This window comes from Agelaius phoeniceus, chromosome 6 (genome assembly GCF_051311805.1).
Source record: "Agelaius phoeniceus isolate bAgePho1 chromosome 6, bAgePho1.hap1, whole genome shotgun sequence".
NCBI lineage: Eukaryota > Metazoa > Chordata > Aves > Passeriformes > Icteridae > Agelaius > Agelaius phoeniceus.
Genome location: NC_135270.1, coordinates 24763715 through 24790562, shown reverse-complemented (window position 1 = coordinate 24790562; position 26848 = coordinate 24763715). Strand labels below are relative to the sequence as shown.

The 26848-nt window shown below is 37.2% G+C and overlaps 2 protein-coding genes across 24 annotated transcripts in view; one reads left to right on the top strand and one right to left on the bottom strand.

Moving 5' to 3' along the window:
• The window catches only part of MADD (MAP kinase activating death domain), a 68917-nt gene extending 65486 nt beyond the window's left edge, over window positions 1–3431 (top strand). For all 23 annotated transcript variants that reach the window (XM_054634149.2, XM_054634148.2, XM_077180080.1 and 20 more), the window contains 2 exons: window positions 459–505; window positions 1960–3431. In XM_054634149.2, coding sequence (XP_054490124.2) covers window positions 459–505; window positions 1960–2067 — 155 coding nt within the window. In that variant the 3' untranslated portion in view covers window positions 2068–3431. The remainder of the gene's footprint in view (window positions 1–458; window positions 506–1959) is intronic.
• Window positions 3432–11636: 8205 nt separating this feature from the next.
• The window catches only part of MYBPC3 (myosin binding protein C3), a 62276-nt gene continuing 47064 nt past the window's right edge, over window positions 11637–26848 (bottom strand). The window contains exons 30-36 of the mRNA XM_077180056.1: window positions 23308–23503; window positions 18730–18869; window positions 17814–17973; window positions 17109–17245; window positions 14449–14635; window positions 13485–13527; window positions 11637–13023 (exon numbers count right to left, since the gene is read on the bottom strand). Coding sequence (XP_077036171.1) covers window positions 13517–13527; window positions 14449–14635; window positions 17109–17245; window positions 17814–17973; window positions 18730–18869; window positions 23308–23503 — 831 coding nt within the window. The 3' untranslated portion in view covers window positions 11637–13023; window positions 13485–13516. The remainder of the gene's footprint in view (window positions 13024–13484; window positions 13528–14448; window positions 14636–17108; window positions 17246–17813; window positions 17974–18729; window positions 18870–23307; window positions 23504–26848) is intronic.

Below are 26848 nucleotides of genomic sequence, written 5' to 3'. Positions count from 1 at the left end.
AGCAGAGAAGATCTCAAGGGTAAAATCTCTGGGATTCGTATAGTGACAAATTCCTATGGAATTTTTGGGTTATGTTTTATTGTAGTAGGCATTAGACATAGTTTGTTATTAAGAATATTTTTTTGTTATTTTTACTGTCTAGCAGGAATAAGTAATATGAGAAAAGCCAGAGTCTCTTAAGAACCATCGAATATCTGCTGTGCCAAACACAGGCAGTGAAAATTTTTGCCAGCTTGAGTAATTTATTATAACATTACCAGTGTCTTCCAAGGATATATGTTATGTAAATGAAAAGAAGTAGAAGTATGTAGAAGTGAGGGATAGTGAAGTGCCCTGTACCTGCACCTGCTGTCTGTCTGCCTCCCTTCCCTTTCCCATGGGAACATTGTGCTATTTCTTCCCCATTTGCCTCTCGTTTTTTGAACTTTTTGTTTTGTCTCTTGCCCGTCCGGTTTTAGTTCCTGAAACTAAAGAAGTGGTGAGCCACAAGTACAAGACGCCAATGGTGAGTCTACTGTGATGCCTCTGGTGGTTCTCTAGAGGATGTATCTTTACATTTTCATGTGGAGAAAAGAATTACATTGAGACTGCAGGATTTACAGTGAAACACCAGCTGATCTTTATGATGTTTTCAGTAGGGGGAGACAGCAAAACTCAGTGATTATTTGATCTATGAAAATAGAGGAACTCGCCAGTAGTGCAGAAAGCACTGTTTCATTTTTTAAGACAGATAAAGATGAAAGGTTGCCAATTTGGCATTGAACTTCAGCACAATAGGACCTGGTGGAACTGCTAAATTTTAAGACAGTGCAGAACACAACCCTTACTCCATAGAAGTGGTGGAAAGGGAGGCTACTTCCTAAGAATAAAATGATTGTTAACAGTTTACAAAAAAATTCCCATCTCGTCATGAGCAATGACTTGTGAGAGAACAGTAAAAGTATTGATTCCTGCTGTATAGATGAGTTCGTGTTCTGGAATAATATTCAGTTTGTATAGCAATTTTTGTGAGCATGAACCGTTGATAATGATGCCTAGCACTTTTATACATGATCAGGCTTATATGCATTCATGAGGAAGAAATAGGAACCAATGATTATCATCAGAAGGGAAATTTCAGTTTATGTCTGATGTGCACTGTGCACATTTGGTGATTTCATGGAGACTCAGTCTTTCAAGAGCAGAGAGAGCAAAATTGTTTGAAGAAGCTGGAAATGTTGTAGAACAAAATGCTTAGAATATATGTAGTTTAAGAAGCAAATAGCTGTATCTGCTAGTAAGAAAAGCCAGTTTAATGGAAAAAAAAGTATTTTATGGAAGTGTTTTAGCTTATACTGTAATACAACAAAACATATTGTTATGCTTATTACATTTACAAAGATTTTAAGTGTCTCAGTTTAAAGGACAAGAATTTTTAAGATCGTCAGAACAGCTGGCCTTAGAATTAATATATAAATTAAGTCTAAGTCTTACCTTCACCGAATTGTGCTGCCAGTCACATGGTAAAAGAAGATTTTTGGTTAAATAATAGCACAGTTAATCAGTTAAATAATTGTAAAACTGAGTAGTGCTATGTGAAACCCTCTCTTTAGTTAGCTCTTTCAACCTGTCCCAGAAAATATCTTGTAATTTCATGCAAAAGACCAAAAGCAAATATGCAGAATGGTTTTTCCAAAGCCAGTTAGCCAACTTTCTAGCTTAGCATGCTGTTCTTAAAAATTATTAAATCATACTGTTAAGCAGCTAATGTTTTTATCCCAAAGGAAGTTTTTAGTTTGTTATATGGCTCTTCTTCTCTCTCTGTCTCAGTTAGAAGGTGGTAGGGGACACATTTTCCTGATTTTGTCTGTAGCCAGAATACTTGTCCCATGAAGGAAGACATGCAGGAAAATACAAATGTACAATGGATTTTGTAAAACACTTAATCTGAATTTCAGTATCTCTTCTAAATTCTTGTAGGCTCATGAGATCTGCTACTCCGTGCTGTGTCTCTTCTCTTATGTGGCTGCAATTCGTGGAAAAGAGGCAGAAAACAAAAGCAAACCACCTCGACCAGTTTCCAGTTGATCAGGATACTTGGAAATATCTACCCTTTGGCACACTGATATGCAGTACTCCCAGTTTTACTGCAGTTACTGGAGCTCACTTTCTGTCTTTTCTGAGAACTTGATTATTTATGACCCTGCAAGTCTTTCCCCATAGAAAAACCTAAGCCTTCCCTGTTCAGTCTCCTTCTGAATTCATCCTTAATGGAGTTTTTAAATGAGCTTTTAATCAGACAGTTTTGAGCATCTGCATCCAGCTGTGAGTGACTTACTCTGGACATTCCTTTGAAATACCTTTTTTGTTAAGATGAGTAACAGCTTGAGTTTGGTTGTTTTTTGTTCTAGTGGTACTTGTTACAATTTGATCACTTTTCAACTGCAGGCTTCTGCTTTCAGATTCTCTGGTATGTGCACAGTGGAAGCAGCCTGGTCCTGTATGTTGTTTCAATGTTGTGGTTTTGTTGTTTTCCTTCTGTGTTGTTCATTTTAAATTACCAACATGGCGTTCCTGTCACGTAGTTCTACAATCCCTTTTGGTAGAGGTGAACAATTTAGCTGTCATAGTGTTAAACTATCATGTGACAGTTGAAGTTTGGTTATTTAATTGGTCCATCTGTGGAGATGGCTCTTCTCAAGTGGAGAGAGAAACTTTGAAGGTAGTATAGTGTAAAAAACCTCAACACTTCATGAGTTCTGTGGATTTTCAAATGGGATTTTAGGTAACATTCGTAGCTACCCCAACAGTAGAGTTCACAGATGCAAATAAGCACTCCCTAAAGCAGTTAATCACAGGGATAAGAAAATTAATAAGGCAGTGTAAAACTTGGAAACATTATTGGCAGAAGCACAGTACAGAAATCTGCAGAACATGTTCAGAAGCCCAGAGGATTTTGCTGTCTCCAAATTTTTTAAACTACTGCTTTTTATTTTGTTTTCAATCTGTACCTGTATATGAAGGGATCTTGAAAATATTGTGTTTATGTATAATGAAACTCACATAGTTAAAACTATCCATCACATTCCTTATTTTAAATAGGCTGGATATGAATGTTTTTTTGCATCCTGTTTTTGTTCTTGAACTGTACTGCACTTGTCTAAAAAGCTCTTAGGATGCTGGAAGGTGAGACTGTCTAGAGAAAATAATGTTACATGTAAAATACCAGGAAAAATTGCTCTGACACAAACTGATGTATTGTATGTTTTGACATAGAATCCTGACTAAATGCACCCAGAAATAACCCTGTTTTGGCTTGGTCAGGGTATCTACCATTTACAATGGAATATACTAGTATGGGTGAGGATGATGTAAATATTACAGTATCACATCTATTTATAGAAACTGTACAGTTCTCTGAATGTGAAAATAAAATGTCATTCAACCAGCAACTAGTTTTCATCCTCCTGTGCTTTTCTATCATTTGTTATTCTGAAACAAATGTAATTATATACAGAATACATCACACACATAGATGAAATAGTGGAAAAGAGAAGACTCTAAATGGACAATCTAAATTTCTTTCCACATAAGCAGCTTTAAATAATGAGGGTTTTTTTTCTTCTAAAACAACATCTGTGTGTCATTTGTCTTTAAAACAAAAGTTTTTGAAAAACATGAATAGGGAAAACAGACACATCTGAAATATGGAAATTTCTTTTGCAAGCTTGCAAGTGGAAGTGGTTTGTAAATGATCTTTCATCCTTTCCTAACACAAAAGCAAAGCTGAAATTGGCAAATAATGAAATTAACCTGGTTTGAATTTATTTTATTTCTTTTGTATTCTGAGACTATAAATTTTCTTATAGTAATATCCGAATTTTTAGCATTTGTAGTTTTCTGCATACTATATTTCAAGTACAGTTAAGACTGAAAGCACTTTGGTCTACAGTAGAGGTTCCATTTATGCAATGCTGGGTCCCACTGAGGTAGACCATTTCAATTTTTAGGTTGTAATTATGTTAGTAGTCCTATTAACATAATCAACTTAAAATTGTAGGGGGAAGATTATTAAATGCACAGCATCATTTACTATGTACAGCTCCTTTTAAAATTACATAAGCTGCTGTCTGCTTTAGGCTGATGAGAAACGTCAGTGCAGAATAAGACTTTTAAAGGACCTGATAATAAAAATGGCCCTCTGTCCCTTTTGACAGAATTTGTTTTGACAAACAAGTGTGGCTAAATATAGAGCTTGCTGTTCCATGGCTGGGATGAATCAGTAACAAGCTCAGCATCTGCTCTGACACTGGGCTTCTGCTCTTTAGGTGAGACTTGGCTTCAAAACTGAGGACATTTTTGAAATACATGAAATGTTTCCCATACTTGATGTTTTGGGTGTAGCACGTTCATCTGAGCCAAAGACGTGCTGTGCAGAGTTTCCACCACCAAATGACCAGTGCTGCTCTCTGGATACCAAATGCAAATACAAGTTGGATTTTAAATTGTTACAAAAGTGTAAATCTTTTGGAATACAGTCTTCCATCCTTTCCACTCCATCACTCTGAAGCACTAAGAGATAGATGAATGAAATTGTTACAGTGATTTGCAAGTGTTTTTGGTTATATCCCACTCATTTTGATATTTAGGTAACAATACCTTGGTAGTAGATAAGAACTTAAAGGCCTCTAAACCTTCCAGGACCAAATGAAAGGCTAAGAGACTAATTAGGTTAACAGACTAACTATAAATCGTTCTAGAAATTTCCTAACACAAAAAGAATAATTCCTACGTTTTTACCACTAGGAGGAGCCTGTGTCTTAGTTTTTAAGAATTTCAAAATTGCAACCTTTTTATTTTAATGCTTGTGTTAGAACATAAACTTGTCTTAAAACTTCCTTATGGCTGAACAGGTTTCTTTTTCTGCTACAATTTCTTTTTTGTGGAAGTTGGTTTTCAAAGTGAGGGTTATAAAGTGTTCTCTCCAAATGCTGGAATTTGTGAGTAGTCTTCCTGGCAGTTTTTAAAGTGGAACCTAAGTTACTAATTTATCTATATTCTGGTTATCAGATCTTCATTATGATGTTCCAAAAATGCTTTTTTTAAAATTTGTGAATGCAGTGTCCCCTTCTAATATGAATGGGTCCACATTTTAAAGGTTAAAAGTTTAAACATCAGCGAATGTCACGATGCTGGTACTTATTAAGTGATATTTGCTAAGGATATGTCTGGGAAAAGCATTTTGAAGGTCTGTTGAGGGAAAGAACTCATTACTTTAAGAAACCTGTTGTAAAAATCTCCTATACCCAGATTCCTAACTTCAGATAATCCCTACCATCCTACTTTAACACTTTCAGGATAGCAGAGCCAGATGAAATGTTCATCTAGATATTAAAAAGCTTAATTGCTAGTAAATATAAATCATTAAGAATTGCAATTCCAACTAAAGTTCTAGCTTAGTAATCAAAGTGGATGGGAAAATTGGCTGTGATTGTAAGCCTTATGAAGCTTTACATTGCAAAAATATTGAAAATATTTCTAGAATGATGCTACTTATGCCAGAAGAGGGCTTTTGGCTCAAAGAGTGTGTTTCTAATAAGGACACATTTGCCTGCAATGGTAACAAATCAGCTCTTGCCCCAGTGTCAGGCAGAGGCTCTGTTATCACTGAATTCAGAACTAGGCAGGAAATAGAAGCTAAGCTTCTCACAAAGAGCAATATTTACATCCCAGTTCCCCTTGACTGCCAAAGGGATGAAAGTCAGATGATGTTGCCTCTGAGGCAAGATTTTCCTTCTGGGAAAAAAATGGTTTCTGCTTAACTCTGACTCCAGTGGTACTTACAAACTCCAAGTCTCTGCTCTTAGACAAGCCAGGTGTTGAAACAAAACATCTCAGAGCTCCAGAAGAAGTGGAAATTGGAACCAAGAAGCAGCAGCTTTGTGCAAGGGACCTTGTCATACAAAAGGCAGTGCCAAACGGTTTCTTGCTGTTCTAGAAGTCACAATTCAGCCAGAGGCATCTGCTTGTCACAAGGGCAGGACACTCCCAGGCAGCAGAGTGGTGACTTAGTCTGTGCTGGTGGTAAAGGCTTCACACAGAGCCCTACCCTGTGACACCCTTGGAAGGTGTTAAGTGTGAACAACAGCTTTGAGATTCTGCGGCCATTCCCAGTGGCTGTTTCACTAAAATAAAGGAAATGTGATGAAGCTTTAAATAGTAGGTACGTGATCCCTCTTTCCAGCACTGTGTCTGGAGGTTTAAAAGCTTGATGTTGGTTACAAGGGAGGTTTGAGTGCAATTGAGTACATGGCAGGCTTAGGCAGGACCTCTTTCAGGTACTGTACTCAGATATGACAAAAATGATCTTGTTTATACCAAGGTTAGTAAAATCATAAGTTAACTTTCTGTTTACAGGTGTACAATGTTTTGAAACTTCTGCAGCATAGTACTTCTAGCACTGATTGATTTTGTTTTAAAGCATCAGTCCAACAAAGAAGCATATATATGTCAGCCAAGGGCAAACAGTCCTGCTTCTATTTGCACCAGTTACTATAGTGATTTAGGAACCTACATAGAAATAGAAATCCCCATCTCCCAGAATAGCTTTATATAAAAAGGAACAAACGGTGTCAGGAAAAACACCAGTACAACTCTAAATAGTTTCTTCCTTCAAGTATGTGAAAACTCTGGTTCTGTATTCTCATTCTTTGCTCTCATTTTTTTCAGTTTCTCATACTAAGTACAGTGAGTACAAGTCTATCCATAGTGCTCTGGATATCAAAGAACTCTCCTTCTTTTTACGCGTCGCCCTGCTTGGATTCCTCGCTGTTTCCTCACACATCCTTGGCCTACACTCTCTTCAGCCAGTCAGGCTGAACTCTGCACCTCAATTTCCCATCAGATCATCTCCATCTGTTTGCCTTTGTAGTTTTTCTATACATTCTTCTTGCCTCTGTGGCCATCATCACCTCCCAGCCTCTTTGCCCAGGCACTTCAGTCTTATGCTCTTCCCGGTCACCTGCTCGATCAATCCTTGCCCCTTTCCAGCATCCTGTCACAGTCTCTCATCCCTCTCTCCTGTCCTTACCAAGTGCTCTGTCATCTGCTTTCATTCTCAGCCATGCTTATTCCATGCTTTCATTCTTATTCCATGCTTACTCCTCTCGCATTTAAATCAAGTTATTTTTGGTGGAGTGCTGAAGAGTGCTATAGAGGGAAAGGAAAGGTTTCCAGTCTTAGTGCTGCTGTTCTGTGATAGCTTCCAGCAGCAGCTCTTCCCTACACTGCTTGTTAGAAATGACTCAACCATTTAATTTGATATTAAAAATAAATAAATTGGTTAATCCAGATTAATAAATAAATAATAAATTGGTGTAATCCAGTAGCCTAAAAAATGTCATAAATTATTAATGTTTTTCAGTACTGTAGGAAACAAAAATCATAAAAGCAAATACTATGCTTTGTAAATACACAGTCCAGTTATCCCCCCTTGTACCAGTGAGGAAGAACAAGTCCTGTTTTCAGGTAGAAATTTTTGAGGACTTTCCTATGATCAAAATCTACTGTACTTGGGGTTTTCTTTTCAGGCATCACATACAATGAGCTCACCTACAAAGAAGAAGAGAAGCTTGGATTTTTTGGCCATTTTTTCCCTGGGTACATGAAACTGTAAGTAAATAACAAAAGTGTGTTTGAGAGTTATATTGATACTTAGTCTTTTTGTGATCATAATTTTCTGGAATATATCTGGATTTCTAGGGCAATTGTTAGCATTATGACAGGTACCAAGGGAGTGCAACCTTATTGAAAGTTAAAGTGTATCCATCCACAGTTTGGGTTCATGTATTTGGGTCCCACAATTTATACTTCCAAGCAAAACAGTGGAAACTATGTATATTGTTTATGTTTCCTAAATACATTGTATAGAACACAAAATCACATTCAAACTATTATCCATGGATAAGAAGAAAAAAGGAGCACACTTAACACTTATTTTTGTTTTATATTTGCTTGTCCACTGATGTTTTAAATATTTTAGATTAGTCACTTTTTTAGATTATTTGTCTTTGGTACAGCTGTGGTAATACACAATTATTGACTGAACTGTGTTCTTAACTATGACACTTATCTGTGCTTTCAGGGCTGGTTATTGTCAATGTTTCCGTCTGGCACAGAAAGCAGATGCTTGACTATTTTTTCCATATCTGGACCTAATGAGTGAGGCTGTTCTTATCTATTTCTTTTAAACTTTCACCAGTTCATGCTGTTTAGGATGTGTTGCTTATGCAGACTGTTGTGGGGACCCTGCCCAATGACAAGTAAAGGATATCTCTATGACAGCTTTTGTTTCCCTAAAATAGAGTTCTCTTCTTGCTAAGCACTTGAAAGGTATCAGTGGGGCTATTTTTAATCTCAGCAGACTGTTCTTATAAAATTCTTTTGTAAGGAGACAGGAACAGCTTGTAGTTCTAAACCTACTCTGAGATGACATGTTAGTGACAAACTTCTCTCCTAAATACATACAAGGACTTTGTTTCAAAGGAATTCTGTGATCAAAGCAACATAAATGATTTTCCTGACTTCCAGAAAAGTCTTTTCTCTTGCTACTGTCCTTCGAATGGCCATTATATGATTCCCTTAAGGAAAAAGTTCTACCAAATAATATTTTCTTATGTTTTGATTCATTCTACTCAATTGTAGATCTCTCTTGACATAACTAGAACAATAATCCTTTCTCATAGGGAATGGAACATGCAGGTGAGATGTCCTGAGACTATCTTTAAATGTTTGGCATGTCCTGCACTGAAAAATTTGTTAAAATAATATATAGGAATGCCTGGATCTCTCACTGTAATTTTCAAAAAGTAGAACTGAATTTTTATATATAATTTGATATAGTAAACCTAGAAAAATCTGAAAGAGTTGGTAAAGATAACTGTTCCATCTTACAGAGAGGAAAAGGAAGATAATCTCAAGACAGGTGAGGTACTTTTCATAAACATTTTGTTGGGACAATTTCAACTCAATCAATTTAATTTGCATTATACCCCACTATATCAGCAAGTATTGTAGCTTAGGCAGCAAAGCTGCTTAAGAATAATAGAACATTTTGGGTTGAAAGGGACCTTTGAAGGTCATCTAGATCACCTAGGTCATGGAAACATTGGTGACAACATACACTGATGGAAACATGGCTTCTTATTACACAGGTTACCTTTCCTTGGACACGCAAGTATTCACCTGCATTGTGGATGGTATAAAAATATATTAGAAGTTGGCACCCTTTCTGCAAGAATAGCTTTAGTACTAGAGCATATACTTGGATTTACAGTGACTTGGGAATGAAATACTCCTGAGATTTTTATTAACCAGTCAGAAAACTAAGGCTCAGGAAAGAAACAACAATCACTTATTCTGCAGGTGTCACCACAGATAAGCCTGCTAGTTTTAAAGTAACAGTTGTGGATCTATCATAGCAGAATACAGAACATGCTGCAACCTGAGAAGCTCTGCCAAACAGTCACTGTCATGACTGCTGTGTGGACATAACTGTAATTTCCTTCTTTAGCTTCAACTGATCCACTTGTTATTTGTTAATAGGAAAAAAGAATTATCTCCATGGGGGACCATCCATTAACTCCCACAGCCTTTGACAACTTCTGTATAAGCCTGCTGAAGAGAAAAAGGAGGAAACCCAGCAGCTTTACCTTAATCTGCTATGCTCACACCACAATTTGAAGAGATTTTCTTCATGCCTTGCAGCCCTGAGCAATAATCTCTCAGAGCAAGAGTTGACAAGTGGGTGGGGGAGCTCCTGGCACTGAAGGGGAGAGGTGGTGCTGCAGCATGAGAGAGCTCTTTAGCCATTTTCTTTGTTATTTTAGAAGTAATGGTCAATCATTAACTCATTTTGCTATTATTATTTGCTCACAGAATAATGGTCAGGATTTGAGGACTAAGGCAATCTCAGGGAAACAAGGTGCTCAGATAAGGTTTGTTTTAATTTGATAGTTCAATTCCAGCTGGTGGCTTTTATGAAGCTTCCCATTGCCAGGAGTAAATAAATATTGTTTACTTAGAGTATTTACACAACAGTGCTGAAAACACGAATGAAACAAGAGAATTGATACTGTGGTATGAAATATGTGTTGTCTCAGGCTAAAGTGTCAGCAGAGGGTTTGTTTGGCAGATAAGCCACCCTGAGAGAACTGGGCTGGTAGGAGTACTGGAGGTGCTTTTTCTTTGCCATAATATTTTAGACTTGATGCTTCTTACCTGAAGTGAAGCACTGGGCTTAGTCGTGCTCTGCAACACCCCTGTGCTTCAAATGAGTCTTACATATGTTAATTCAAAGCATCCAAGTATCTCCATCAGGTGTATAGTTCATAGTCTGAAGGAAAGGCATGTACACTGAACAGGCAGCCAGCAGCCTCAATTGATGGGATTTAAATGGAAATTGTGGAAGTATCAAAACTTACAGTCAGTTTCATATCCAACTGGATAGAAATAATCAGCCTGAAGAGGTTATGTTTGTCTAAGTTACATATATTTTTCACATGGAAGGGTCTTTTTACTGGAGCAATAACAGATTTTTTTTGTCTTGATGGAGAAAACTACTGGAAGAACTTCAGTAGGACTGCTGTTTTTGTAAGTAACTGCTGTCAGCTGTGAAAGGCACTTAATGCACTGCTAGGTAGGAATTTTTAAACTTTATGATCTATTTTAATTTTTTCTTTTACTATTGAACAAACCTTACACACTTCCAACAGTACTAAACAACTACAAGGTAAGAATATTTGCCATGACATTTAGAGATAAGGCTGATTTTACATCAGAGGAGATCTCACCCAGGAAATGATAGTGTAGACTGTCTTTCATCAAGTAGTCTTTCAGGTGTGATGGGGGGGAAATTGGGAGATACTTTGTTGTTCTTAACCAGGTTGCTTGGGAAAAGCTTCTCAGTGTATAGGGTTTTAATCAGATTGGGATGAAGATTATTTACTTAATTATTTATTTATTACCAGCATGGAATTAATGGGCAATTAGTGACTCTACTTTTAGGATCTGTGTCAGCCACTGAACAGATAAATGTCAATAGTATATGCTGGCAAAACATCAATAAACACCTACAATTTTCTGAAGACCTTTCTTGAAATAATTACAGGAAGTTGAGACTTTGCAGGTGCAACTTGCCCCTTTTCCTCTTTTCAGGAAATTGAGGAGTAGTTAGTGTTTGGAACTCAGAATTCTTATCTTTATGAAGACTTTTTAAAAACCTAGTTAGAGTTAGTGCTTCTCTTTTGTAAGGCTTTGGATTTGCATTTGACTAATTGTCATTGGAAGTTTTGGAAATCAAAACTAATTTGTGTTTTTCAAGTGCAGCATTCTTAGAAGGCCCTATGGAATTAGGCTCCAACTTTTGCAATTCAGTCACTGCTTTGCAATATGCATTGTCCCACAAATGCTGGGATGGTCCTCTTGGTCCACTGCCTTCTGATCCCAAGTTCTTTAGAATATAGATCATCTCTGTCTTTTATTTGTGGCATGTGCCTTTTAAAAAAAAATAATAGCATTGCTCAGAAAGTGTAAGCACAAAACAATGTAAACCTGGCTGCATATTTTCCTTTTTAAATTTTATTTATTTGAATATTGTTGAATAAAATTCAATGTTGAATATTGTTTACATAGTTGTTGAATAACAACAATGTGCAACAGACAAGTGTTAACCTGGAATAAGTTTGCTTTGGTTTTAGAGGGTATCCTTTTTTGTTCTGATATCATAATGAAATTATTAAAATACACATCTTATGACCATCAGTGCTTTTATTATGAAGATGCATTTGCTAGGCTAATACAACTAACACACTGTGTCAGATATGCTTTGCCATCCCAAGTGGCATGTTGGAGGCAGAGGAGGAGTGTTACTTCAGTTCCTTTGTGTAGATTCTTCCAAAAGGCAATGCTGTCTGGATTAACATAATCTTCTTGCCATCTCCTGTGATCCTTAAAATGTACTTCCCAGCCAGAAACTATCTAAACTACTGCAGGAAAAACCTACCCCAGATACTCTTCAAACTTGTCGGTGAGAAGCTAGAAATGCTATTGTGTTATTTGCTTAGACCAAATAATCTGCAAAAATGCTTACATATCACTCATGGCCTTTCACAAACCTTCAGGAAGAGTTATTACAGCAAGTTTATTTCATTCATTCCAAGCTTCTCTTTAAAGTTTTTTATTTACATGCAAATAGTCTCCCTTGCTAGAATTTTCACTGTTTCATCTGACATGCAAAATTATCCATGTAGATTTGTGTGATGTCTCTGATTGGTAGGAAAAAAACCATCTAATAACTGGAATTCTATGCTGGTGTCTTTTTAAAAGCTAGAAAACAAGTAGTGAGTAATTATCAAAGGAATTATTTTCTATAAAAAGCATAACAGTAGCTATAGCCAGTGGTTCCCAAATGGTGTGATTTGGATGCAGTTCTGCTTGAGAACACAGCAGTGGATAGTTCAAGCACTCACTGACAGCAAAACCAGCAGGAATGAGAGTTACATTCTGTTGCACAGAGCCAAATATAATGATTGTATACTGTAAATAGTATCTTACTGCTTCATTATTCTGAGCTACTTGTTTCTTATGAAGAATGTCAGAGTTCTGCAAAGAGAAAATGGAGTGGACTATAGAATTAGGGGATTTTTGCTTGTTTCAGACATTAGGAAATGACTAGGGTTTTTTCAGTTTTACATAATTTCACTATTTAAAAAAAACCCATATTTTATGTATGTAATGGGGGAAAAGTTTATCTTGATTTATTTCAATTACTTCATGTGGAGACAAGGGCAATCTAACTATGACAGATATAGGAAAAGAGGAAATATTGTCTGAAAACACACTGAGTAAGCAGGACATTACAAGACACTGCTGCCTCCTTGTACATGTGTATTAAGTGATTGCTAAGATGAGCAGGACTCCTATATGAGCAGAATTTGTGTTTCATTAATCTCTTCACTTTTCTTCTTTTCAAATTCCACTCTAATGCTGAGACAGAAAATGGAGAGAAGGATTTATTGTCAAGTACATTACCTGACTGCAATTATACCACTTCATTCTTTTTAAGTCTAAAATGTACATTACACATCTAGATGCATTTAAATGTTAACTATAATTTCTTTGTTGAAGCAAATTATTGATATTAGTTAGTCCTATTTTAATAAATAACTGTCTCTTAGAGGGAGTGCTTGTAGTGGATTAAGAAAAAATGGCAACCAAGTATTCTGTTATTCTTACAGATTTTTACACTGGCACAATGTATTAAAGGTGGAGACCCATGAAATACTGACTACTGAAAAACAAACAGAAATCAAAGCAAACACACATTTCCCACCAACATTATAAACATTCTAAAAAGTCTCTACCATGAATATTTAATGATTGTTTATTCACAGATCTGACCAAACAGCCATTGCTCCTTTTTCCAGCTGAATTATTTTTATTCTTACCTTGACTTGCAGATCAACTGAGATTCAGAGTTTTACTGAGGAGCTGGAGAATGAAAAAAAGTTTAAGACATTATCAAATATTAAAGAATGGTAATTTTAAATTGAGACTTGGTACTGAAAGTGAAATATAGACACTAGTAGTTGCTTTTATCTGAGATTCTAAGAAGATTTAATGTTCCTAAGGCAAGCTTCAGATGATGATAAAATAATCTGTGAGCCCTGAGGGTATTGGCACCCAGCACTGCAAGGTGTACTGTATGCACATTCCTGATTTAGCACCGAGTCAAATATTCAACTTGGCGCTGTGTAGAAATACCTTCAGGCTTGCTGTGCTGAAAATGGATTTCCATCAATTACTGTTATGTAGGTCACTTTTGCAGCTTTTACTGGGTTTGAGCACTTAAAGTAATGCTACATACATTTGTATTGATAAATAGGTACTTTGCTGGCAGCTTTACAAAAAATATTTAATATTTCATATTTTTTTATTCTGTTATAAACATGTGACTTTTGTTCCTGGTCCTTTTTACAAACAAAATAATTTGTTACAGTTCCAAAAATGTTTGTGATGTAGCATGCACTACCTTTTACATATGTCTAATAGCCAATGATGTGATTTAAAACCTTCAGTTACAGAATAAGCACAAAGTCTAATGAAGTTATCCTCGATGCAGTGGTGGTAGATAGACCTCCCTTCCACTGCTAAGTATCTGCTCTAGAAATAGCAAGTCAGAAGTGCAATAACTGTGCACCATCAGACCTGTATTACCTAGCAAGTAACCTAATTCTATCATAATGCTTCAGAATGAAAAAAACAATCTTGCTGATGCATGTAATTAACAAACTTTTTATATACCACCTAAAAAATCAGATAAAGGGGAACTATGATTTTATTTCCTTTTAACTACCCATTACTCTCTCTTCATTGCAGTGTTAGGGTTATGCATAGGATTCATCTGATTACCTCTGACGTCCAGCCTGCACTCTATTTCAGCTTCACCACACTCATTGACAGCTTTGCAGGTGTAAATGCCTCCATCAAAGGGAGTGGGCTTGCGGATCTCCAGGGTCAGCACCCCCTGCTTACTGAACATGCGGTACTTGGCATCCCCAGAGAGATCCATTTTGTTTTTGAACCAGAATATCTTTGGCTGAAGAACAAAGAAGAAGATTTTTAAAATAGAAGTTAGAGAATGGAAGACTTACACCTGATCTTGTGGCCTCCTGTAGCCATCAAAGGCTAAGTAGTATTATGAGGAGTATTTAAAAAGAACTGTTAATAATTTTTCAAGGAACATCTCATTCAGTAGAAATTCATGAAACCAATAATTCAAAACTTTAGTATTTTTGTTAACTCAAAAACATGCAGAAAATGTAGTTTTTTTCCCTCTTTTATTGCAATTTAAAAAAAAAAAACCCTAACCCCTATTAACTGTCTACAAGTTCATTCATTAGGCGTTATTGAGTTGTGCTTATTAAAATATATTTGAATGCTGCAAGTATCTTATAGAAGGGGAATTAAATGTCACAGATTATTAGAACAGTCATAAAAGTCCACAGATGCTGGGTGGCTGAATTAGAATGCCAAGGTTTGGTCCAGGAAAGGGTTTTCCAAACTCTCTAGTGTATCTTTAGAAACTTCAGGAATTTAAACATGAAGTCTTGGAATTTAAACATGTTGGCTTCCGCTGTGGAATGAAGTGGCTGCTTCTATACCAGTTCAAGCTTTTATGTTTTGTTTCCAGTCCCTGAAAATGTGCCTTTAATTTTTATAAATGAAATTTTGAAAATGAAAAATCTGATGAAACAGACTGCTTTTATTTCAAGCTCATTAGTACATACAGTGAAGAAACAGTCTTTAAAGAATAGAAAACCAAGCTTTACATTGATCTGTTTTTCTTTCAGACATTAATGTCTTCTGTTTCTTCATCCATAAACCCCAAAACTACTGCACTGTTTTTACAGAGTGCTTTCAAATCTACTGAATTACTTTTGTCTTTGACCTGTGGTATAACAATCCAGTGCATCCCACCTGCCACTTGCTAAATTTTCTTGTCAGATCTCTGCTGGAATTTTTCCTGCCTTAACATTTTTTCCCTGTTTCTCTATAGCCTCTTTATCTTTCTGGGTATATGTCTCTTGTTATACTTCATTACTGGCAGGGCATGAGTACTGTCTCTGCTTGCAGTGGTAACTTTTCCATGCCATGCAGATCATCCTGAGGTGTGTTTGAGAACCTACAATTATTAAGAACTGGGAACTTTTCATCCACATAAGGTAATGAGAGCTTTTGCAGAGCACTGCTGCAGGTCCTGAAACATTTAATCAAGGTTAATTTGGGCAATGGAAGTACAAAAACATATCTGGAAAAGCTGCTTTAAGAGCATTGGGTGTACTGAAGGTTGAGGACTACTTGGATCCTTCAGGCTAATGTGAAGGAGGAGCTAGCATGCCTGAATTGCAAAGCCTTCCATTACTGCACAAGAACAGCTGTAAAATTGAGAAGGCTTTTTAAAGAATCTTCTTAAAACCATGGAAACAGAATGAAGTGGATGCAGATGCACAAAAATGTCAGTTAACCAAGAGGGAATATTGTCAATAACACTGTAATTTCTAAGTTGAGGCAGCTACTGGAAGATGGATTTTGCCTACAGTTGCTGGTGTTTATTCTGTAATGTTCTTGTTTTTTTGAAGCTGTTTACATGGATATGCTTCCTTTTTACTTTTGAGTTTTGTCTGGAGCTCCTTCTTTATCTAATGAATGCAGCAAATGATTTTTTATCATTTGGACTGAGTGATTGTTACATGTTTTGCTCTGTAGCAATCAGATCCTTTCACAGGTATAAGGTCATGAAAGAAGCTGAAAATAAGCAGCCAGACATGAAGGGATTGTGCTAATTTAAATTTAGGACAAGGTTATGTCATAACATGGTAAATTCCTACACTGGAGGCAAAAATCTTATTTCCCTTTTCTGAGAAGTCTAAATTTAGCTCTTAGCTGATACAGTTTTTACTGCTTGTTCCTGATTAATAAAATAGTACATCTTTATCTACTCTTTGATGGGACTTTCATAAATATATTTAGAATGAGAAAATATTCCTGTGAGATTAAAAAAAACAAACCAACAAAACCCCTGCAAAAAAACTTCACGCGAGACCAAGCCTTATTCTAGTTAGTTTTGCAAAATAGCTCAGACTGTCAAAAACTTCTGTGGATGCATTGGTGTTACAGAGAAACTGCTGTTCCTCTGTGTCATTTGGTTAGTGGAACAGTAGATGACATTTACTGCTGTTTTCTTCAAAGCCTGAAGAGAGCAGAGTATAGATTGTGAGCAGACAGTTTTGTTGTTTGCCTTCTGCAGTGAGCAGGTTTTGTGCAGAGGGGGTGCATTTCCAGTGGTGTGGTGCCACCAGGAGCAGTGAGTGCCCTTCCCTCTGTCCCCATCACTGTGTTGCCCCCCTGGTTGTGCACTCGCCCCCCTCTCTGCAGGCTCAGGTGGGCAAGGTGGGCATGACCAGGTGGCCTCTGGTGCTCCTCTGCACAGCCATGCCACACTCAGCCACCCTGAGCTGGCAGGAATTCCTGCCTTGGTGCAGCAGTCTCAGTGAGAGTGGTGACTGTACCTTGGGGATGCCTCTGACAGCACAGCTGAGAGTGGTGTTGTAGCCCGCGATCACAGAGCGGTTCACCAAAGGGTGGGTGAATTTAGGGGCTTCTGAGAAGTCGTGTTCTTTGTAACAAGGGGGTTTATAAGTGGTGCCTGCAGTTCAAAGAGACAAAATAGTAAGAACCGTGTTGGCAGTTCTGCTGATTTCTGTACAATCTATCTGTCATTAATTATGTCTGTATCATTTTAAGAAACTTCAAAACTTTTGGCGTTTGTGATACTAAAAGTCTTTAAATACATTTCATTCCAAAACACATCTCATGTTTAATGTGTTAGTTAAGGTAAAAGGTCCTGGCAATCATGGGTTTTCAACTTCTATTTAAAATATGACAGCCATATGTGTGCAGAGAAAGACTTCACCACAGGCATCTTCAACTTTTAACCCCAAAATAGAAATATAATCCCCCAGCTGTATTATTTACTTCAGATAATATAGTTTAGGAAGACTCTGTGATTAAATATTTTTAACTAACTTTTGTATTAGTTCAGGAGATCTTCCTAGATAAAGGCTCTTTATGCTAAAATTCTTTATAAGTGCTAGTTAGTAAATAATGAAAATATCTTTAGGCATGCAGCTAGTAAAACTGTATTTTCCATTTTCCAGTGTATGACTTCTGGTATTTAGTGGCTTTTGTGATCTTTGGTTTGAAGAATATGTTACCTGTTTTTTGGATATGGGCAGGATTTTTGGTGGTTGCAGCAGTTTCACTCAATCCACACAAATTTTCACTGAAGATTCGAAAAAAATAGTCATTTCCCATAATGAGGTCTGACACGATACAGTTTGTGCGACGATAGTGATCAAACACCGTGTACCATTCCTGTAACAAGACTGTACTGTTTAGAAAGATGTTATGAGAGGTCACACTGGTGCTACTTTTGGTATGGAGAGAATTATTTTGTTACAAGGAAAAGACAGGCAGAGAGGTATTTAGCACTAACCTGTGAAATTAACATTATGTTGCTCCCTGTGAAGATCAGCTGATCTATTTTCTTACTTTTATATTCTGATGGTGTGATAGGCATATTAATGCTTCCATTTTGAGAAAAAAATTCCCTCAACTCTCTACCATATTTTGGCCACTCCTATCTGGGGAATCTGGTACAAGATGTGTACTCAGAATGTGACTGCTCAGCGGGCTCTTCCATGAGAAAGATATTTTCCAGTTTGACAGGCATACATACCTCTCCAGTACATACCCTGCTATGCCTAGCATCTCACTTCAACTCTAACTCTTCCTCCCTCCCCTTCAATTTTTTGCTGCATTTATGAAAAATATAATTCTAAATAAAAACTATCATTCCACCTTCTAAGAAGAGCTGTCTATGCAGTCACCACCTGATACTGCACAGGCTTGGTCTCTCGTCCATTTTCTACTGAGTATTTAGATTAATCTTTCACCTTTTGGGGTTTCTAAGGTTTTATTTTTCAATGTTTTATTGCCTCTGAGGTGCCACAGGACACCTTGGACACACAAATGAGTGTCATGAACTCATAGTTTCCTCAAGTCTCTGTGTTCCCAGAGCAGGTGCTGGTTTAACTCCCTTCAAAGCCACAGACCCAGCGAAGTTCTTACCATTGTTTTTTTGTCAGCTTTCTGAACTGTGTAGCCCAAGATCTGAGCATTGCCATCATCCTGGGGAGGTGACCACTCCAGGGCTGCATTAAATCCCCAAACATCCACAAGCTTTATATTCTGAGGAGGACCAGGCTTGTCTGCAGAGGAGACATAAGAAAACATCTTAGCTTTTAGTTTAAGATTCAAGAGCTTTGTCATTTCCCCATGCAGGGAAAAAAATAGAACCTGATAGCAATCTGTAACATTCCATAGCAACACACTTCATTAATGTGAAATTAAAACTGTAAGAAGAACATTGGGTATTTTTCAAATATTTGAATATTCTTTTGAGAGGCTGAATCCTATGGAGAAATAGAAAACACACGAGAATTAGTAACATCTTTAAAATAGAATAAGAAGTTTGTGTTGTTTGGATGGATGTGATTAACTCTTTAACTGCAGTTTTATTACTTACTTTGTTACCTCAGTGCAATTTCTTGGCCATTTATCTACACTGCTATAACTACCAGGGCAATGGGTGGTGTGCCTTCCAGCTGAGGATGGCCAGCCATTTGGGAATACACCTTTTCCCTCTTGGCTCAGTGCTTGTTAGCTGGCCCACTAGGTGATTTCTCTGTAATAGCTAGAAAATGAACAAACTCTCAAAGAGATAGAGAAATCTGTGTCCTCTTTAAGATACCTGGAAATATAGAGAAAAACAACATAGTCTGAAATGATAATAATTTTAGTTTTTCTTTTTATACCATGTTGTTTAGTCAAATGCTGTAAGATTTAGATTAGATTTATTAAATAATATTTCTGTCTTTTTTAACTTGAAGACACCAGTCCACCTTTTTGATGTTAGATTGTTGCACCCAGTTATGGGGCCTGCTGGGGACAGCTGGATAGTTCATCTTGTTATTGAGTGAAAAATAGTTCAAGATCATTCTAGACACCTGAAGGGAAACTGTCTCCCCATTGTGTAGCTAAGCTGGAAAAATTAAGAAAATTGTAAGAATCTGAGGGATGTAGGTTTGAGATGAGCAAAGCACAGAGGATGCAATTATAGGTGGCTTGTAATGTAATTCCTTAAAGAAGGATATTCAAACCAGTAATAAATTAGCCTTTGTTATTGGGGGAACTGTGACTTTCTACATCAAAGCATAATGTGCTAATTCTCTTTTCACTGACAAACTTTGGAATTGAAAAGCTGCTTTATAATTAGGTTTGACCCCTACTGTCCTTCTTCAAAGTGGTGCCTACTAGAGCACTGCATGATGTCTGATAAGGGATATGGAATGCATGGCTCTCATTCCATTTATCATCTTCTTTCTGCCTATCTTAACCAACATTTCAGAGAAAAACCTGCCATCTTCTGCATTTCTCAGCAGCCACCAACCAGGTAAAACCTTCATACATTTTCTTCTCTGTTTCTGAAGCAGGGAATGGCAATATGTTGTCAAATGAACAACATTGCTTATGGGGATGTGGAAATGCATTTGTTGTTAACTTGAATCACAACTTAGAAGAAACAAAAATCTAGTTGTTTTGTTAGATATGTATTTCATTTTACAGAAATCAATCAATCTATTCCAATTTAAGAGAAGAATTTTTTATACTTCCATGCGTGTCTGCATATGTGTGAAGAACAACCTTAAAAAAGGCAGAGATGGATAAATTTGCTACATGGGTTTTTATGTTCTTGATCTTTGTGGTTCAGTGGGATAATGCAATCTGCAAGAAGATCTATCCAAAATTTCTTCATAGAATGGTAGAATATTTCTTTCTTAGTAATAACCAGTACAACTCTAGCTTGTGGACAGAGGATGGGAAAAGTTAAACTTATTGATGCTTCTGACTCAAATTATTTTCCTCTGTAGAACACTGTGTCGGAGTGAGGATTTTTATTCTGAGGAAGTATTCTGTCTTACCCACAGCACAAGCTCAGCTGAGGAGTTTTGCAAACTAATGAAATTTATGCAATGGGAAGAAGAGATAGTGTGAATTATCTTTCAAAGATAAATTCTAATTTATATTTTCAAATAATACATAATTAGAAAAATAATTAATTACAGTTAAAAAAAGTATAGATCTGAGGTTTGCTTCGGTCAGTAGAAGTCATGATGAAAGACATAATTTATTGATTCATGTAGAGGGTGAAAGAAGTTGAGGGAACCATATTCTCCAGAGATTGAAGATATTTTCATTATCTTTGAACTTTCTAGAAGTCTTTAGTAAATACTTGATTCCCATAGAAATAGTGCACATCTTTTTTTGATCTGCAGAGTAAATGGCAACAACTGTTTTGGCAATGAGGGAAGGTGATGGCAATAACAGAGTTGTTTCCTCTTGTTTGGAGCTGACCTGACTCATCACCACAGCAGAGCTTTTGGCTACCTGCACTCTTGCCTTACCCCAAAAAGAGATAGGTGCTGAAGCCACAAGCATTACTTGTTCATCAAGGAGACTTTTGCCAAGGGAAGTTAGCTGATGAAAAGACACCTCAAAAGATCACTGGTTGATTTGTTGTGTCTTTGAAAGCCAGGGTGGATTTTCAGCCTGCTGTTCTACAGCACCTAAAGCACCACTAGGAGTATAGAAACAGTGCCTGAATCACCCATTTTCTGTCGTGCCAAGAGAATATAAAATCTGGGGAACAAAAAGTGCATTTGACAGAATTGAGAAGAGGTAGTTCCTCTAGAATAACACAATAAAGAATCAGAGTAGATGCCCTGATTGCAGAAGTATCTGCATATGTAACGAGCCCTTTCTCTTTTTCGTAATGAATTAATGAAATATATATATTCCCATTCATTTGACCAAACTGCTCAAGAAGTACAAAATTAATGTCCTACAAGTCTTACTTGTGTGATAAGATTAGTTCTCTTTTTCAGTGTTTCATTTTCTGTATAGTATAATGCTCTGGCAATGGTAGATGGATATGTTTTTGTGACTTTCTACACAAACAGTAGGCAGAAGATACTTCGTGCTATGGCCCAAAAGCAATGGCCAGAATCAAGAGTCATTAACCAATTTTAGAAAGATAAATTAGAATGTAGAGTGCACTACTCCCCTTTACCTGAATCATAGGGTCAGAGAATGGTTTAGGTTGGAAGTGACCTCAAAGATCTTTCCGTTCCAGCCCCGTGCCATGGGCAGGGACACCTTCCAGCAGACCAGATTGCTCAGAGCCCATCCAGCCTGGCCCTGAACACCACCAGGCATGGGGCATCCACACCTTCTCTGGGCACTCTTGGGATTATTTTGGTTTAGCTGCCATTTACTTATTTTGCTCTTGCAGAACTGCAGTCAGCCTTTGAGCAGAAGCTGCTGCTGGTATTAAGACATATTTGCTCCAATTTTTTGTGCCATTCTTGTTTGCTGTTGGCACCATTGCATACCCATTCTGCCAACATAATTAATAAAACTTTAAGCAGAGCAAAGTCAGCATTTTTAATTCCAAAGCATTAGGAGGTGAGCCAAAACACATATTCTAAAAATGTATTGATACACTGGAAGAAATTCGGGATAACAGTGTGAAAGTGTGGGGAACGAGAAATAAAAACAGTTATCAAGAATGTTAAAAAGAGTGCTAATGAGGAGAAACAGAAAAGCTCTGGCTAAACATTAATGAAATCTGAATAGGCAAGATCTCAGAATATCCCTCATATAATCCCAACAAAAGTTATGGAAACTTTGGCAATGACATTAGGAAAGAGACTAGAAATTGTATAATAGAGAATAAACCCCAGACTAACTAGACACTCTTAACAGAGTAAAGCGTTAAATGTAAATTTTTCAAATGCACAGGACTTTGCCTTCTAATTTTTGGAACTGTAGAGGTATATTATGGCAATGATTTTATTTCCCTATCCTTATCTAATGAAAAAAAACCCATGTATAAGTACGTCCATTCCAAGAGTCATATTTCCTTCCTTGAGTACAATATGGCTATGCCTAGGAGCACCAGAACTCTGAAATTCTATCTCTCTCAAAGTGACAGAAGGGAGATTGATAAGGATGACCAAGATATAGAATGGCATCTGTTTGAAAATAGTCAAAATGAAGAGGGTAAAAGTTGAGAAAGTTAACTGAGGCAAGTGGGACTGAAGGTTATAAAATCATGAGTAACATGGAAAAGCTGAATGATTATTCATGTTTTTTTTTCTGATACAAAACTGTATGGATGTTAAATGAGATTGTCAGGGGACAGACTCAAATCAAAACAAATAGGTATATGTACTTAAAATGAAATCCTTTATAAAAGGATGTTTGGATTCTCAAACTAGACCTGGATTAAAATACATACTGGATAAAATTAGGCAAGAGAAAGATCACTAAAGATCACTAAATAGCTATGGAACACAAAAGAATATCCCTCACCCTCTGAAGGTCTCTAGGACACAGATAATTTCAACGTGGGAAAATGTAGTAGGAAAATAAGGTCACACGCTAGCCCTGCTCTTTGTCCTACCTTCTGCAACCAACCATTGCAAGAGAAGAGATTCTGAGGGAGTTGGACCTTTGGGTTGCCTCAGTCTGGCCATTATTTTGTTTTGCATGATCTGCTTAATTCTGATGTTGTCAGGGTCTTACCTATGATTTGTATTGTTATTGCAACTTTATCAGACATGTTTTCTATCTGAAGAGTGACTTCATATGCTCCTGAGTGATGAAGCTCTGCTTTTCTGATGAAAAGGATTGTGTCCGTGCTGCTGTTCCGAATTCCCACATCTTTGGAGTCTAGAGTTTGACCATCTTTCAGCCAAGTGATTTTGGGTCTTGGTTTACCCTAAATAGAGAAAAAAAAGTTTTAGAGGCTTTAGTATTTCCATTTTTCTCTTAGCAATAAATGTAGAAGGCTTAATATAGTACACAGAGTTGAGATAGTAAACTCTATAAATACCTTACAATTTCTGTTTTCTTCCAGACAAATATTTGCTACCATCTGTGTGGTTTAGTGGCACTGTGCTCTGAGGATGCCATTTAGTTCGAGACTGAAATGATACTGAGAACAAATCCAGAAATACTATGCATGTGCTGGGCTGGTACTCTTTGCCAGGCATCAGTGAAGCCAACAGGTGATCTGACTTGTTCTGATTGTTATTAGCAGAATCTTTACACACCTGAGGACTTATTAGCTCTGCTCCCCTTCTCCTTCCTTTCTTAAAATGTTTGATGTTCTGTCCTCAGGCATTTTAAAGATTTTTTTGAAAAATTATTGTAATCTTGCAGTCTTGGGAAGTGAAATTTACTGTATAATTCTTTCTGCCTTGCAAAATTATTTTGGTGACTGTCAACCAAAGCAGTCAGTGTTGCTACACCCATGGAAGATGGCATTGTGGAATCAGTGAGCTATCAGTGGTGTGCACTGCTCTCATCCAGCCATTACCAGGAAAAATGGTAAGTACTATTTAGTTCTTCAGAAGTTATTGGGGTGCTACTTCCACAGTACAGCTCCAAACAAGGAATCCCAAGAAAACAGAAAATGGCCAAAACATATTTATTAAGTGTATTAATAGTTAATCGAACAGAAAATAACTGTGGGGGGTTTTAAGTTTCTGCCAGATTACCAAGGTGAAACAGAGCAGCCCAGGCCTAGAGTAGTTCAGAGGGGTGGGGAGGGAAAGTGGGACCTTGCAGGGTCAGCAGTGACCTCTGCTCAGGCTGCCCTGAACTGGAGCCCAAGGCACTGAAATGGGGACGCTGCCTCAGGTAAACAGCAGAGAAAGCAGCTCTGGAAGGTTCCTCAATCCACTGGAAAGACTCCTTCTCACTCTGAAAGACTGTATCTCTCCCCTTAGCCTACAGAGGGAGATTAAAATACTCAGACTCTTGGTTTTGGTGCCTAAAGGTAGACAGAATAATAATGAATCTTTGTGCATTGCTACACCTTTATTTCAGGATTTTCTGGTATTTGCTCAAAAAGTCTGTGTACCATCATTCTTTTTTCCAGTGGTATTAGGAAAAAAACTTCACCTTTTATTAGAGTCAGGCCAAGATCTGTCCAAAATTATACTTAAAGGATGTCTAAAAGACCTAGAAATTGCCATTTGTTCATTGATGCTCTTTTCTCTTACTCATCAGATGTATTGTAGTTTATTTTACATCAGGGCTGATAAACACCTTGAATGAGCTGTGGTTTTGGATCTTGCATTCTCTCTCTCTGATAAATTATTTTCCTACAGCTTTCTGCCAAGGAGCATAGTTAAGAGCACCTCAGGGCTGAAATAATAGATACAAGAGAGTTTTGTCCTGTTATGGTGTACCTGTACCCTGGTCTCATTTCAGAGAGCGCTCACAAAAACCTGTTAAGCAAGAAATGGCTTCCTCTCTTCAGCTGGAATGTATAGATGGATATAGAATATATGGATATTCTGGAATAAGTGAAAGGGTTTGGGTTGTTTTGTATTTTTATTTTCTATATCTGATTATTGGTGAACAGGCTGAGAACTGACTCTACTTTACTCTCCACATATGCCTGTATTTTAAAGAGATATGAAGATCCTCCTTGAAAAATTTGGCTAGGGAATGCTTTGAAAATAAAAACAAGCTGCCTAAATAGTATAGTTCTATGGGAATTTATTTAAATTTCTACTTTGCCAAGACAAATACTTGGCAGGTTTTCAGGCTGATTACAAGGTTGTTGCTGCTGGTGTTCTAGTGTGGTTGATCAGATATGTTCACTCACAGCTCCTCCTTTTTTGAGGTGCTGGGAGAGCCAGTGAAAGATTCCAAGTGTTCTAAGTGTTGGCTTTCATATACTCTTATATTTATAGACTGTGAAAAGCATAATCAGATAGAAAGCATGTTCCTAATACATATGTCAGAGGATTGGATTTCTGCAATGTGTAATAGATAATCTGAGAGAGAATAGTGAGTGACAGAGTAGCTAAATAGCACCAGAGAAACTTAGGGAGTTCACAGCCAGGGAAGAATGAATTTAAATGCTCTTAGATATTTATATTCACACATTTATGATGGACAAAAAGACCACTCAGTACTACTGTGAATTTTATCCACTAATAGCACATAATACCCCTCCAATCACCTGCCACATTGTTAATTTTGAAGCAAGAATGTGTTGATTCTCTTCCTTTCACCAGAATGTTCCACCTGCTTAAAACACTCAACCTAAAAAAGGTTAGTAATAATGTTTTACTTTCTTTTCAGGATATTTTGATCTAAAGGTTTAAATAGATCTGCCAGTAGCATTGAACCCAGGATACCTTTACAATGTGTTTCACAGAATTTTCTGTAGTGATCAGAGATGTCACTGGAAAGGTTGCACAGAGACTGTAAATAGTAGAAGACATTGACTTCCACTTTCACTAGAAACCAGATTCTGTATTTATTTAGAGTCTTCTTCTGCAATAGAAATGGCCAGTAACTTAAAATTTTTCAAAATATGAAGGGAAAAGATCTTTTTGATTTGCTTTTTTAGAAAGGTCCCCTGTATTACATATTCTAAACAGCTATAGCCACAATTTTTAATACTGTGAGAGCTGAAATTCAACACTATGACAGATTTTATTTACTCAAATAAATACTTCTTGAGTTAAAGTCTTCTGGCTTCATTCTCAGAGTAAAATCTGGTGTTGCTGGATAGATTTTAGCATTTTTTGTTAGCCTTACCCTTTAGAAGACAAGAGCTTATACCAACACATGATTTGTCAGTCAGCTACTCAAATCACTTTTCAATTAGTTCGTTCAGTTTGGCCAAATTTGCCAGAGCACCTGAAATCACTAAGATGAGCTTAGAGCAGTTCTATGAAAAATTGAAATGCCAAAACCTCAGGTAGTGTCCCCACTAAGAAAAGTCAGGGAAAGCTCAGTCTTTTAACTATTTTGTTTTGCAACAGCAGAATGATGAGGCAGGATTAAGTGAAGCTCTGGATTAGTTGCCACATGCACTTAGCCTGGCCAGGGAAGTGAGGATGTGTCAGTGAGGGGAGGAGGGCACAGAACTGGCCAATCTCTGGGAATATTGCAGTGAGGCTGCTCTCAGAACAGGAGGTGCTGCATGTGCTGGGACACTGGTGATATGGGGCTGTCAGGGTTTATTTAGCACCTCCCTTCCTGGCAGAGTCTTGTGGGGAGCAGAGAAGGCCTTGAATGTGTATGCACTGCTCTCAGC